The sequence below is a fragment of the Pseudorasbora parva genome, chromosome 21 (assembly GCF_024679245.1).
Source record: "Pseudorasbora parva isolate DD20220531a chromosome 21, ASM2467924v1, whole genome shotgun sequence".
Lineage (NCBI taxonomy): Eukaryota > Metazoa > Chordata > Actinopteri > Cypriniformes > Gobionidae > Pseudorasbora > Pseudorasbora parva.
In genome coordinates this window covers 31,280,499-31,294,507 of record NC_090192.1, presented here as the reverse complement: position 1 = coordinate 31,294,507, position 14,009 = coordinate 31,280,499, and the positions used below count along the sequence as shown (strand labels likewise).

The window sequence follows — 14,009 nt, the reverse complement described above, 5'->3', positions numbered from 1 at the left end:
TAAATGCTGCTCCACATGAATTCCATCATTCCAAACACTATGAAAGTAACATGCACCATCTTCCCAAACATCTTCCCAAACTTGCAATGAAAAGCATTTATAAACCAGTAAAATAGGGGGAAGCTTTAGGGGCTCCCTGCTATTTTCTGCCAAAATAAAAGCTTTAAGAATAATTATTATTATTTTATAGTCATATTGATATGTATAATAGCACAACATTTTTTTGCAAAACTTGCACAGCAAACCTGGAGCTATAAAAAAAATCACATTTTAAATTGCAATCGCAATTAGATTATTTCCCCAAACCGTTCAACCCTACTTGCAATTCAAATAAGTTTTAAGAACTACAAAAACACAAAAGATTTTTAGTTATTAATGACGGAAATTTCAGTTTGTTTCAGCATTTTTGTGGTGCTTTTTAGTCCTTTTTAGTCAATGTATTGTTTCATTGTATGGAAAAGAGCATTGTGAACATTATTCAAAATATCTCCATTTGCGTTCTGTGGAAGAAAAATGAATTCTCATACGGAATTGCATTTTTACTGTAAACTCACCGGAGATTATTGCATTGTGTAGGTGTGTCCTGTTAAGGGTACCATGGAAACGCTCGATCATGAGGAGCTAGCGATGCGTGTGCGGCTGGCAGAACTGCAGCGGCGCTACAAGGAAAAACAGAGGGAGCTGGCCAAGCTACAGAGAAAACATGACCACCAGTGAGTGAACCACAGACCACTTTCACAAATACACACCCTGCACATATAAATGCATTCCACACACCTTTCCAAACCCATTTACACACATGCACAGAGAGATCGAACTCTCTTCGATCCCCCAGCACACGCGTCCTCAGTCCCTCTCTAGCTCTTTCTCTGTCCCCTCGCAAGGCTCTGCTGAGACCACCCAGTGTGTGCTGAGCCCTCTTTGCATAAGCCTGAGCTGTGCTTAAGTCTTTCCTCTAGTCCACTCTCACAATTAGGATGGCTTAGTGTTTCGTTTCATTCAGCATCATTAGTGTGAATTAGAGTGATTGACAGGCTGTGTGTGTGTGCGTGTTTGTGTGTTTACAGGAAAGAAGAGACCTCACGCAGTCCAGCTCGTCGAGGACCCGGCCGGCCACGCAAGCGCAAGTCCACATCGGCACCCTCTATCCCCACAGATGCCCCTAAAAAAGTCAAGTGAGTGTTTCCTTTTCTACTTGTTCCCTCATGCTTGGAGTTTCCATGTATTTGCCAGGGACACCTTTTTGACCGGCAAAGACTTTCCTTGCTAGAAGAAATGATCATAAATGTTTTATTTAAATTTAATGGTACCTCATGCTTGTGGTTTTCCACCGGCTGACAATAAAATGGTTAAAAAAACAACAACAAAAACGTAGACTTAGACCACCCTACTTTTTCGTTTTCCGATAATTCACTACACTCTCAATATGGAAGAAAACATCTGTTGCTATTCCTGACTTATGAGACTAACAATCTAATTCGTAATGTAGTTATAATTAGTTATGTTTAAGTGCTATACAAGTATATGGAAGGTTCTCACATGTATAGATCTACAGTATAAGTTGTTTGTGTGTATGTAGCAAATAAAGTGTTATTCTTCTACAGCTCTTTTATAGTAATAATGAAAATGCTCTTTCACAGTTTCTAGAGCGAGAGAGCTGAGATTAAATTAGAGCTTTACTGCGACCAGTATTAAGCCTAGCTCAGGAAACTATTCCTTACCTGCAGCCAAACACTTCACATGCATTAATAAAAGTCTAGATAGGAGATTCTTTGAAAGATTATGTTTGTGAACTCATTTTGTACGTGCGCGTACAATCCGACTCTTTCAAGTGTGTGTATGTAAATACGTCTAGAAGGGTCCTATCAGTTCATACAAGGCAGACTAAGTGCTTAATCAGTGCAAAGAGCCGTCATTAATCATATTTACAACTTCCATTGATTATCTACAAGTGTTGCGACTCCCTTCTCTAACCCATGACGCGTTGGCGATATTAATTTGATAAAGCGCGGAGACCAATTGCCTGCACAAAGTCAGGGCTTTAAGTTATCACTCTGATGGATGAGCGTTCTCCCCTGAGATACACCTCTGTTTACGCCAGGCCTTAGACGTTTTGATAAACTCGGTCAAATCAAGTTTACCCTACCTGATTAACAAAACTCCCATTTTATTACGAGCCTGGTTGATTAGCAGCGTGTTAATGAAAAGCAGGAGCTAGAGCTTAATTACACATGCTATACCCAGTGCACATTTATCCATGTCGTTAATAAAGCTCCCCTGCCAAATAAAACAAATGACAACTTCCCGCCACTAAAATGTATCCGAGTCGTAAAAAGCTTTTTTTTAGGGTCCCTTTAGGGAACAGCAGAGAGAAGCCAAGGTTTGACTTTCTCATCATGGTTTATGTCAGTTTGATGGCAGACTACATGAATTGTTGAGCAATTGAATGGTAACATTTATTGTTGTGTTTGTCAGCATTATTGGATTTGAGGTTATGTGTTAATGTGGGCTTTTTTCAGTCTTTCACTCCCCTCATGCATTTGTGTACTAAAAAGTGTAACATCCTTCAGCGTCTGGCCGAATCTGTTTGAGGTCAGAGGTCATTAGACAAGGCCCAGGGTGTTGATGGTGCATCATGGGAGCATGGATTGAGCGCAGACAGATTTTTAGACCAGACCACAGCTAACCCTGTGTGTAAATATGCTTAGTTTCATTTGATGGATACTTTACCATTCCATGAGGCCATGGGAGTAGGCTTTTTTGACTTGTCTTCCAGGAAAAATATCTAAATATCTAAAAATTCTAAAACAAATGTACTTGAGATGCAACACTGCTTAAGATGTTAAGACTTATTTTAAGACAAAATACACTTGTATTAGAGATACATTGTCTGAAAATAAGTCTTAATATTTTATGCAGTGTTGCTTGTCGTCTGTTTGATCGCACCACACTGGTCAGCCTTTGCTCCCCACGTGTATCAATGAGTCTTGGCCGCCCATGACCCTGTCACCAGTTCACCACTGTTCCTTCCTTGGACAACTTTTGATAGACGCTGACCACTGCAGACCGGGAACACCCTACAAGAGCTGCAGTTTTGGAGATGCTCTGACCCAGTCGTCTAGCCATCACAATTTAGCCTTTGTCAAACTCGCTCAAATTCTTACGCATTTGCCCAATTTTCCTGCTTTTAGCACATCAACTTTGAGGACAAAATGTTAACTTGCTGCCTAATATATCCCACCCACTAACAGGTGCCGTGATAAAAAGATAATCAGTGTTTTCATTTCACCTGTCATTGGTCATAAAGTTATGCCTAATCAGTGTTTGTATATGTATATATATATATATATAAACTTCAATTGTCAGTATGGATGTTCTTCATCAAATGCAGTACTTGGACAGTACTAGTCATTTCAGCACTAGCTTTCAAATGTTTGAGGCCCGTACAGTATTTTTAATGCATTGATGTATTGATCAAATACAGTAAATGAAGACTTGGCAAGCATTAGATACTTTTTTGCTGGAACAGAGTATGTTAGCCACAAAATATGTTTGGACACTTAAAAATTTGTAAAGGTTATTGCTTTAACTAGCACAGTGCCAAAAGAAGGTGATATTTATTACTAAAATAGCATGTACAATTTTTAAAATGGTTGGTTGGGTTTAAATTGACAAAACATAAACAGTTCAAAATGAAAACAAAACCTATTTGACCACTTTGTGGTTGTCAAACGGTTTCCTGCATATTAGAAAACAGTAAAGTGCTCTTATGCTGGGATTTATGCCGATATATATTCACTTGCCCGAAAGATTGAGGGTTTCAATGCTAAATAATTGCAACATTCAGCATCTTTTTCAGCGAGAGAATGCTAGAATTTGATTATTGGACTGTGAAGGGCCATGGCAGGAACACGCGCACACACGACCGTTTTCTCCTGCTGTCTTCCTCCTCTCTTTCTCGTTCGCTCTCTCTCTTAGCTTGATGATTGTGTCTTGCTAATCAATGCCCTTCCCTGAATAGCATTACTGTGTAATCCTGACCTCTCTGAGGGGAAGGGGTTTGTAATTAGAGGACTGTGAATTCTCCTACCAGCATACTCGCTCAAGCACACACACTCTCTCAACAGCAGGAATGTGACATGGAGTTGACACAAGGACTAGAGGGGCCTTTCGGGGTCAGGAGGTCAGAAGGTCACCTTTGGGTGGCGACAGGCAGAGCGGAGAGTAGGGCGGGGGGCTGTCAGCTCTGCTCTTTAATAGACGCCCATGCCACAGTCCTCATCAACTGAAGCAACTGCACACCAAACCCTGCCTCGGACCTGGTGTCGGGTTACTAATCAGGTTTCCACGGTTACCTGGTCTCCCGGGCCTTGGGGGTTTTAGAGACTCTGTGGCATTTAAATGCAGCAGAAGCGAATCAGAGATGCACACGGCCAGAGAAATTACCTACAGAGCGCAGCTTTGACAAAAACGGGGCCTTTATTAAGGCTCTTAATGACTTCGTAGGGAGGATCTGTAGATAGATGTACTTGTGTCACAAGGAGGAGAAAGGGAGGTGCACTTAACACTCTACTCTGTTCAGAGATGAGCAGTTTACTCTTGGTAATGCTTTTGTCCTTTAAGATTTTTCCTCCAGTTTTCCTCTGTTGTGCTTGTTGCATCTTCTCCCAAAAAAAAGCAATAATGAATCTCCAGGTGTGTTTTGAAGGGGGTTGTGGGTTAAACGATAATATGATGTTCTTTGGAGGAATTTATCGGATGCAGATGTGGAGAATGGGGTGTAGATGGGCATGTTCACGTTGCATGTGATGGCAGGTCGATAGAGGTTAGTGTCCATTGATCCAGCTCCGGTCGGTCGACTGACTCCCTCTGGATTGCTTTCTCTCTTTCTCACCCTCCCTCTCTCCTTTCTTTCATTTCACTACATCAGTTGTTCTCATTTATGTCCACTTTGATCTTGGGCTGCTTTTCTTTCTCTGTAGTGATGTTTTGGTGTTATTCTGGCTTTTCTGTTTCGGTGTAATCCTACAAAGTTCCATTTGTCTATATTAATAGTTATGTCCACTTCCCCAAGCTTGGGGTCAGTAAGTTTTTAGCATTGATGCATTATATTGATTAAAAAAACTACAGTAAAGACTTTTACATTGTTACAAAAAAATTCTATTTCAAATAAATGTTGTTCTTTTAAACTTTCTATTCATCAAAGAATTCTGAAAAATGCATCATGGTTTACACAAAAATAAGCAGCACAACTGTATTCAACATTGACAATAAGAAGAAATATGGCACCAAATAAATATATATTTTTTTAATTATATATATATATATATATATATATATATATATATATATATATATATATATATATATATATATATATATATATATATATAAATATATTTATGTTATTTCAGAGAACCCCCGAAAGTCTACAAATCTGAATGATACAAACATGTTGACCAGAATTTTTTTTTCTACTGAGGTTTTCTGAACCAAGGTCCATGTTTTTCCACCCATCTGTCCTGGTCATGTATCCGTGCCTCTCTGTCTCTGCGGGTATCCTCCCTCCATCTCCAGCTAAAGCAGGGGCTCTTTGTATTGAGGATGAGGGCTGGGGTTTATGTGGTGGGGACACTGATTCTTTCTGACAGCACCGGCCTGAGTAAAGGGCAGACAGCCAGTGTTCAGACAGCTGAAAGGAAGAGTGGAAAACAACGCAGCCAGTGCTGGGCCTGTGCGGTGAAAGTGTATATGAATGTGTGTCTTCATGCATGTGCATATGTATTTTGTATCATTCCTTTCTGCCAGGAACTTCTAAATGGGTAATCCTAAAAAAAATCATATGTATTTATTTTGCCTAGGCCCTCGCATTTGCATGCCAAAGTAATCTTCTTTATCTTTTTATTTAGTTATGAGGTGTATGGAAAGCCAAATGCTCCAAAAGTCGGACGAAATTGCACTATTCAGCTGAACAAATTATTCAGTATTTCATTATTCATTAATCAATTATTATATACATCAATTATTAATGACAAATTATCCATGTGCAGTTCCAGATCGGTTCTGCGCAGATCATTTTGGGCAGCGCTGCACCATTAGTGGGTCGCACAAGTACACCCAGTTTGGACACTCAGTGCAAATTGGGTCCACTTTTATGCTGTTTTTTGTTTCACGTCTAAATTAGGAGATGTTGCCATGAGCAATATTTTAAAATTAGTTTTTCTGCAGAATAGAAAAATGACACCTTGTGACATGTGTATAATGAAAACTTAGACACATCATTAAGGTAAAATGACCATAAGTTAAGGAAACGCAACAACGGCGTTGCATTAAATGGAGTAAACAATGAGGCGGTAATTGATTTATGCATGCCGCTGTGCATGCTGGGAAACAGTGTAGCATCCAGCACTGCAGAAATCATGGGGTCAAGTTGGTGATGTGGCACCTCGATTAACAAGAAAAATAAAAATATGTCTTCATGTCATGATTTGGGAATCGCTTTGGGAGTGACTGACTATAGCTGTCGCTAGGACACCGAAGGGAGGCTGGAATTCACCAACCACACGCCGACAGGGCTTCTGACACTCACCTGCCAATCATCCCGGTGACTGACGGGCCAGCTGATGTCTGTGCCGCCACCCCCCGCCCCGAGCATAGACTAAGGCAGCCTGTGGCGGGCTTGAAGTAGCTGTCTGCTTCTCAGGAATAAAAACACTGATGCTGCTTACACACTGCAAAACGAGAGGCCGATCGCCGCAGAGCGAGTGTATGAGCCTTATTTCAGTGTAATAGGTCTGCTAGATGGTTGGCTACACACACACACACTCACTCACTCATTCTCGTTGCCCTCCTGAAGGCCTATGCATTGTACTGCTTTGTGCAGGAACAGATGCATTGATATGGTAATAAGACAGAGAAGGGTTTTTTTATTAATGTAATGCTGGAATTCACAGCCCTGAAACCATTGGCACAGAATGGAAAAGGAGTAAGCAGAGACGGAGAGACTGAGACGAGGGAGAGCAAGGAAAAAAGAACAAACAAAATTATGAGTGGGAGGTTGCTTTACCAGCACTTCTCTCAGATATTTCTCGGTTTGGCGTCAGATCCCAATTTTTCAAGCGTGCAGCGGGGAACCAAGCCCCTGCCTCTCCATTCATCAAAGCCTGAAAAGAAGGTCATTAGAGAGCCACAGAGAGGGAAGGCAAGCCCTCCGCTCGCCTCTGATCTCTCCTTTTCATCCTTCGTTCTTCTCTCCCCTCATGAATACCTCTCTGTTGTGATGGACAGGTCGGCTGGAGCGGGGGCGGGGCCAGGCATGCTTACAGTGGAGGATTTGACTGGAGGCGGAGACAGAAAGAGGAAGAGGAGGAGAATGACCAGTAGCCCTTACCACCATCTCACTAGCACACAGGTTCGTAGCTAATCACCGCTAAACTGTTGAAAAGAAGTAAATATATATGTTTTTTTAAAGTGTCACCTTAAAGTTGGCTGTTGTCATGACAGTTTTCGTTTTAGTTGGTTTTCTGTCACATGGTTAAATATTTGTAAGAACGGAAAGACCCATCACTATTTAGCATTCAGCTAAATTCAAGGCCTATTCATAATTATCATCACAAATATGTCATCATTATTGGTTTGATTTTAAAAGCCAAACATTCTTGTAAGACAATTTATTTTCAAACTAATTAAATGTTTCCTTTATTATTTATTTATTTACTGTTCTGTTGTACGGTTGGTTGGCTGTTGTTGTTTTTTTTTGTTAGATGGATAAATACATGTAAGAAAGAAAAACCAATCACAATTCAGCATTCAAATAAATCCAAGAAAAACTGTCATTGTAAGATTTCGAATAGCAAACATTCGTAGTGTAAATCAAATAATTTTTTTAAAACTTGGATTTGGGAAGTAAAGTTTTAAGCAAATTTTTTTTGCTAAATGTCACCTTAAACTTTTCTATTATAACACTCCGTAATGTTTTCTGTCAGTTGGTTAGTGTTGTTTTCTCTCATATGGTTAAAGGCAGGGTAGGTAATTCTCAGAGTGGTTAGCAATAGCGAGCTAGCTTTGAAAGCATAAGATCCCACCTCCCCTCTAGACCGTCTCCAAAGCCTTCAAAACACATGAACGCAAACAAAAGTGTCATGAGAGACAGTGTTAAACTACCTTATGTCTCAAAGCACATAACATTACAATAATAATGAACATAAACAACTTAAAGAGCAGTGACCTGTACCACCTGACTGCTGCAGATTAATTTCTGCTTTGATAGTTTTGTCATTGAAACACATAAATAGTATAACACCACTCCAATCTCTTCCCTTAAATTAGTGATTGATATTAGGATGTGAAAAGACTTTCAACCAGGACAACAAAACAAAATGTTTCTGGAACAAATTGCCTACCCTGCCTTTAAATACATGTATAAAATAGAAGAACCATTAATATTTAGCATTCAAATAAATTGAAGAAAATAGGTATCACATTTAGGTATACTAATAACACAATTAAGTCATCTTTTTCAATTAGATATTGATAATAAATTGTGTAGTGGTTAACAGATAATGCATGCGTTCATATATTAAATATGAAATATCAAAATATACAAATATCAAAAATATATTATGCAGTGACAAACATTTTTTTATTTAGAGGAGATTCGTTTGAGGAACATCAATACAGTGCTGCAAGCATTGTAAAATGCAACACAGATATTGACATTTGGTTTAATTCTCTTCCTCTCTTTGTTTCAGATAAAGGCTCACTGTAGGCCAAGAGGCAGGCCCAGACTGCTGAGCACTAAGTTTAAGCAAAAAGCATGCTCACAGCTGAAGCAGAAAGCCAAAGCCAAGCGTGGGTCGCGACTGGTGAACCTGTTGTGTCACAGAGAGGCCAATACACAGAGTACTATTAAAGAACGTCTGTCCCGAGAGCACAGTGGAAAAGAAGAACACACACATTGTAACAACGCTGCAGAGAACAGCGACACAGGTAACCATATATAAAAGATGTATGTGAACAAAATAGCTTTTAAATAGCTTTCAAATTTCAATTACTGTAGATATTTATTTAGAAATTTGAAGAACATTTCCTCTATCCCAGCAGGCAGTAAGTCAGCAGTCCACCAGGGATCAAATGGGAAGCGGCCTATGATGAGAAGAGGTGTGAGGTCAAAGGCCATCCTGAGCTCCTCATCCCTGCCAGCCCGAACTCAGCAGCTGATGTGCAATATGGCTGTGACTGATAGCAAGCAAGACGCAACCGAGAAGGGCATCTCTCTCTCCAACAGTGACACAGGTGAGTTATGGGCCGAGAGAGATGCATCCCGGCATGACGATCAGCGGACCCTCTCATTTCCCTGCTCGACTGTCATGCCATTAAAAAAAAATTAACGATGCCTCCTCAGGCACGCATTGGTCAAAACCTGAGCTGTAATGCTAGCCTGCATCACGCTGCGTTCAGAATGCCACACCTATAGGGAAAAAAATGAGGTACACTCCCCCCACCGCCTTAGTTCCGCTACATGTTTTAGACCACGCTCCCTGCAAACTCACCTCTGTAAGTGAACAAAGTGGAGATGAAATCATGGCAGTAATGAACGCTAATGTGAGCTACGCCTGCGGTCGAGCTAGGCGGTGTTGTTGCCGCTCTGTTAATTGCCCTGAAAGTTATCCTTTTCACATTTCACGAGCTTGCGAGAGTGTTGACGAGTGCCTTGTAAGTGACAAGTGTGTCAGCACTGTGTTGACACCCGACACTGCTTGCCACCGTGCCATCTCCGCTCTATGTGAGACACATAGCCCACAGACGGCATCTGCCAATATGTATCTGTGACACCCAAGCATGTGAGTATGACTTTGTGTGCGTACGCTACCTCTCAAAAAAAGGGAATCATAAAGACATTTCAGAGTTTTTGTGAGAAATTCAGATTCAAAAGTGATCAAATAAGAATACAGTACAAAATACAAAAGGATACACAAACAGGGCCGTAGAAAGCATGAGATGAAACTTTATCTGAATATTTTTAACTGACAGCTAGAATGCATATGGTACATATCCATTATACACTCAAAAAAAAAACTTGGAGTTACTTGATAAAATACTTGTAACAATTTGCACTACTGCATTTTAAGTAAAACTTACTGCTCTGTACTACTTACCTGTTATTATCAATTAATATCTACTTACAATTAAGCTTAACATTCATTAAGTAATTAAGTAAATATTATGTGAAATTAATTATAATTAAGTCAAATCTACTTAGCTAAATTTTTTACTCAAATAATAGAAAGTATAACATTGAATTAAACCATGTTTTTAAAGTTTATGCTTTACTTAGATACATCTAAAAATAAATGTTGTGTAGATTAAAAATCTAAATAATAGAAGTAATGTGGCATTCACTCGAACACAGTGACTTCAATACTCAGTACACAATACACAATGACGGTAACATTCGATAGATTGATTTGAATATGAATGTCATTTTGAGTAGAAAATTTACTTCAGATGTCCCAAAATCGCAAGTTACTAAGCTTAACAACAAAAGCAATGATAAAATGTAAATACAGCTGGAAAACAGCAAAAAAAAAAAACACAAAAAAAAACTTGATGGAAACACAAGTATGAAATCTGAAAAGATGAGTATATTTTCTTTGTTGATGTTTACAATTTCTACATGCTTAAATTAAACACTAATATAGAATTGACTTATTTATTTTTTAATTCTTGCCTGAACGAATTTTTCATGTAACAATTCCCAGTAGTATTTACCACAGAAACATTTATCAAGAGAGCAAATTTATATCAAGAGAGCAAAATTATCATTTCTGGGGAAATTGGTACAAAATAGAAATGGAAGTTGTTGCATTTGATAAACAATTTTTAGTTTTTTGAAAAAAAAGTTTTAGTTTTAGTCATTCGAGCTCATCGGCTTTAACTTATTACAGTTAGTTGTGAAGGTGACATTTCTAATTATTTAAGTTTTTATCTATTATTTATCTATTTTTTTCAGCTTAATTAAAAAAAATGTTTTAGTTTTAGTTAACAGTCTCTCAGTCTCTTTTTTATCAAATTAAATAAATCACTTACTGGTCAATCAACATTACTGGTTAAAAATATTATCCACCTCAAGTGTGTATACGTTTTTTTTGTATAAAATTTTATACGTGTTATTTTCACCTAGGTGTTTCCATCCAGCAAATTGTGTGCAATATCTCAAAACTCAGAAGGTTTGAAGAACATATTTATAAAAATAAAAATAAAAAAAACTTTTATAGTGATTCAAAAATTGTAATGGTAATGTATGTGTTGCTGTAAGCAAGAGTCAGATACTAGGAAAGACACTTGTGGGTAGCAAAGGTCTGGTGGTCCAACCTGTCAGTGACTAGACTTCTCTGACTGCCACAGTTCCTGTGAACATTGACAGTTACAGCCACAGTTGGCACCCATTTCATGAACTTTACTAAATATCGAACAAATCATACAGTGAGAGGAATCGTCAGGCTGCATTCACCATGACCGATTCAGATGCCCGCTGTGAACTGTAGTCCAGTCAAGATGTCAATACATTCAATCGATCCATCATTTTCACAGAGGAAGAAGATGACGGCATCTACGACAGCGAGGAAGGGGCAGAGGGCATCAAGAATCTATCATCTAAAGAGCAACTGTCTGGAGCCGGCCGTCCTTCACCATGCTCCATCGTGAAGCTTGAGGCCAATCAGAAAGCCAAGAACAAAACAGAAAGACAAGGATTCGGTAAATGTTACATCCTTATTTAATTAGACAGCAGGGATTGACAGATCACCTTAGTTCACAAACACTCATCTTTCACTCTGACTCTTTTCTTTTTTTTCCTTTTTTTTCTTCTTTTTTTTGGGGTCTTCCCAGCAGGTTCCATCACTAAAGAAGAGGTGAAGAGAAGGAAGGCCCCCTGTAGGCCAGCCCTGGTCAGAGCTGACCCTAACCACTCAGAACCAGAGGGGGAAAGGAGATTGACTGGCCCCAAGTGGAGAGAGAGGTCAAGGGAGAACACCTTTGACCACACTAGGGTTCTCAAGACCTCACCTACTGCACGAGAAATCACCACCAGGAAGAGTGCAGTGCTTCTTGGCAAGGTATTAGCTGTTTTTTTTAATACATTGATAAATGAGCTACAAACAAGGCTCCAGCTGTGCTGACATATCCCCTGTGGTTGTTTCAGAGGAGAAGCTGCTGGTTAGAAGCACTGTCGTCTCAGTATGATGACATCACTTGGAGCAGACGAATTAGAAGCAAGCAGGTATGGAATGGTTCCTCCGCTCAATTTCCATAAAAATTGAATGGCTAACATGATCCCAAAACAAAATGTATGCTGTTGACCAGTGCAATTGTGCTGAACATTAGTGTGATCTAGCGAGGCTGCAGCGCCACATAGCGATTTAGCCCCTAGTGGCCTAGATCTGTCTGCCTTGCCCTCTTGGCACCCATAAAAAGTCATCCCTCCGAGAAGGATTGTGCAATTCTCGTGTGGTTTGTCCTGTCAGGGGCTCTCGTAAATCTGCTCACAATAAAGATAAGATGGGATCCGCCTGCTAATTCACGGGCTGAATAATGCATTGTCTAAATAAAACAGTCAATAGTTTTGAAAGGATTTACACCGTAGGTGTCAAGGCTGTCACTGTCGGCACTTTGTGAGGTCATCAGCGAGGCATGCGAGGGGACTTTGCCTGCCTAATCAGAGGGCGGGAAGAATTCCCGCTTCGTTCAAAGAGCGTGATAGAGAACAAAGACACGCATCATTCTTCACCTGGACCTCACCCTAGAGACACACTTGTAAAATGAAAACCGAACACCATCACCCCAAGTGACGAAACCTCCATCACATTAATATATGACAGCTTTTTTGAGCAATGTTAAGTACCAAGGGCTGTACACAAGAATGGACCTGTTAAGGTGCGAGAGGTTATGATATATTTGGATGGGATTTTGAATGAATGTTGGAGCCCTGAATCACTCTCTCTGGGGCCATTAAGGGTGTGTGCGTGTGTGTGTGAGACTCACATGCTGTTTCGTGACTGTTCGCAGGCTAAGGGGCGAGCAGTCAGTCGTTTGCTGGAGAGCTTTGCTGCCGACGAGGGATTCCGGATGGATGATGACAGCAGCTTCTCAGAGGGAGAGGAAGATGAAGAGGAAGAGGAGGAGGAATCAGAGCCGATGGGCAGTGCATTACCAGGTAAGACGTATACAAAGACACCTACAAAGAGATGATGCAGTTACATTTACACACAACTCCTGCATGTGGTAAAAAGAGGATGACCTCTGACTTTAATCTGTCTTTGTGACAACCAGCCCTGCCCAACTGCATTCTCACCAAAGAAATTCTGAAGGATGGGTTGAAGGTGTTAATCTCAAAAGAGGACGAGTTACTGTATGCTGCCTATGTACATACACTGGACCTGCCTGATATGTAAGACCAACAACCCTGTATTTTAAACTTGAAAAACATTGATGGGTGGATGGATGGAATGGGATGGATGGATAATTACAGTTCAGATTTGTTTGTCTCTTCAGCTATAGTGTTGTCGTTGAGGGAGAGCGTGGAAACAGGCCAAGGATCTACTCTCTGGAGCAGCTGCTTCAGGAAGCGGTGAGACCCTTTAAAAAGCTTCTTCAGGGGACTCATTCCCCCAAAGACTCTCTCCATCTTCCCATACAGGCCTCGGGCTGAACCAGCCCTTCAGGCCACCCTCACAGGCTCTCACAGACCCCTTGTTCTCCCCCAGAGCCCCATCAGCTCAAGGCTGGATTCATCCCAGCTCTGACTGTCTCTGCTAAAGCAGTTAGGAACATAGCATCTGGGGTTGTGTGTGTGAGTGTGCTCCAATAGGCAGTTACTTAGCCATAAAGCGTGTAAACTGCTATGATCTGTGTGAAGGACTCCAATCCAACTCCAGGCATTCTTTTGCTTTTGCGTCTTTTATTGCTCATTTCTTATCTCATTGAGCACAAATTCATCAGTAAAGGAACAT

At 40.3% G+C, this 14,009-nt stretch overlaps 1 protein-coding gene across 8 annotated transcripts in view; it reads left to right on the top strand.

Moving 5' to 3' along the window:
* bahcc1b (BAH domain and coiled-coil containing 1b) overlaps positions 1-14,009 on the top strand; it is a 142,291-nt gene that overhangs the window by 118,994 nt on the left and 9,288 nt on the right. For 6 of the 8 annotated variants that reach the window (XM_067430694.1, XM_067430695.1, XM_067430697.1 and 3 more), the window contains 11 exons: positions 577-713; positions 1,068-1,175; positions 7,288-7,411; positions 8,751-8,988; positions 9,100-9,294; positions 11,593-11,757; positions 11,890-12,116; positions 12,203-12,280; positions 13,066-13,213; positions 13,330-13,447; positions 13,552-13,627. In XM_067430694.1, coding sequence (XP_067286795.1) covers positions 577-713; positions 1,068-1,175; positions 7,288-7,411; positions 8,751-8,988; positions 9,100-9,294; positions 11,593-11,757; positions 11,890-12,116; positions 12,203-12,280; positions 13,066-13,213; positions 13,330-13,447; positions 13,552-13,627 — 1,614 coding nt within the window. The remainder of the gene's footprint in view (positions 1-576; positions 714-1,067; positions 1,176-7,287; positions 7,412-8,750; positions 8,989-9,099; positions 9,295-11,592; positions 11,758-11,889; positions 12,117-12,202; positions 12,281-13,065; positions 13,214-13,329; positions 13,448-13,551; positions 13,628-14,009) is intronic. The other 2 variants (XM_067430699.1, XM_067430698.1) reach the window with 2 other exon arrangements.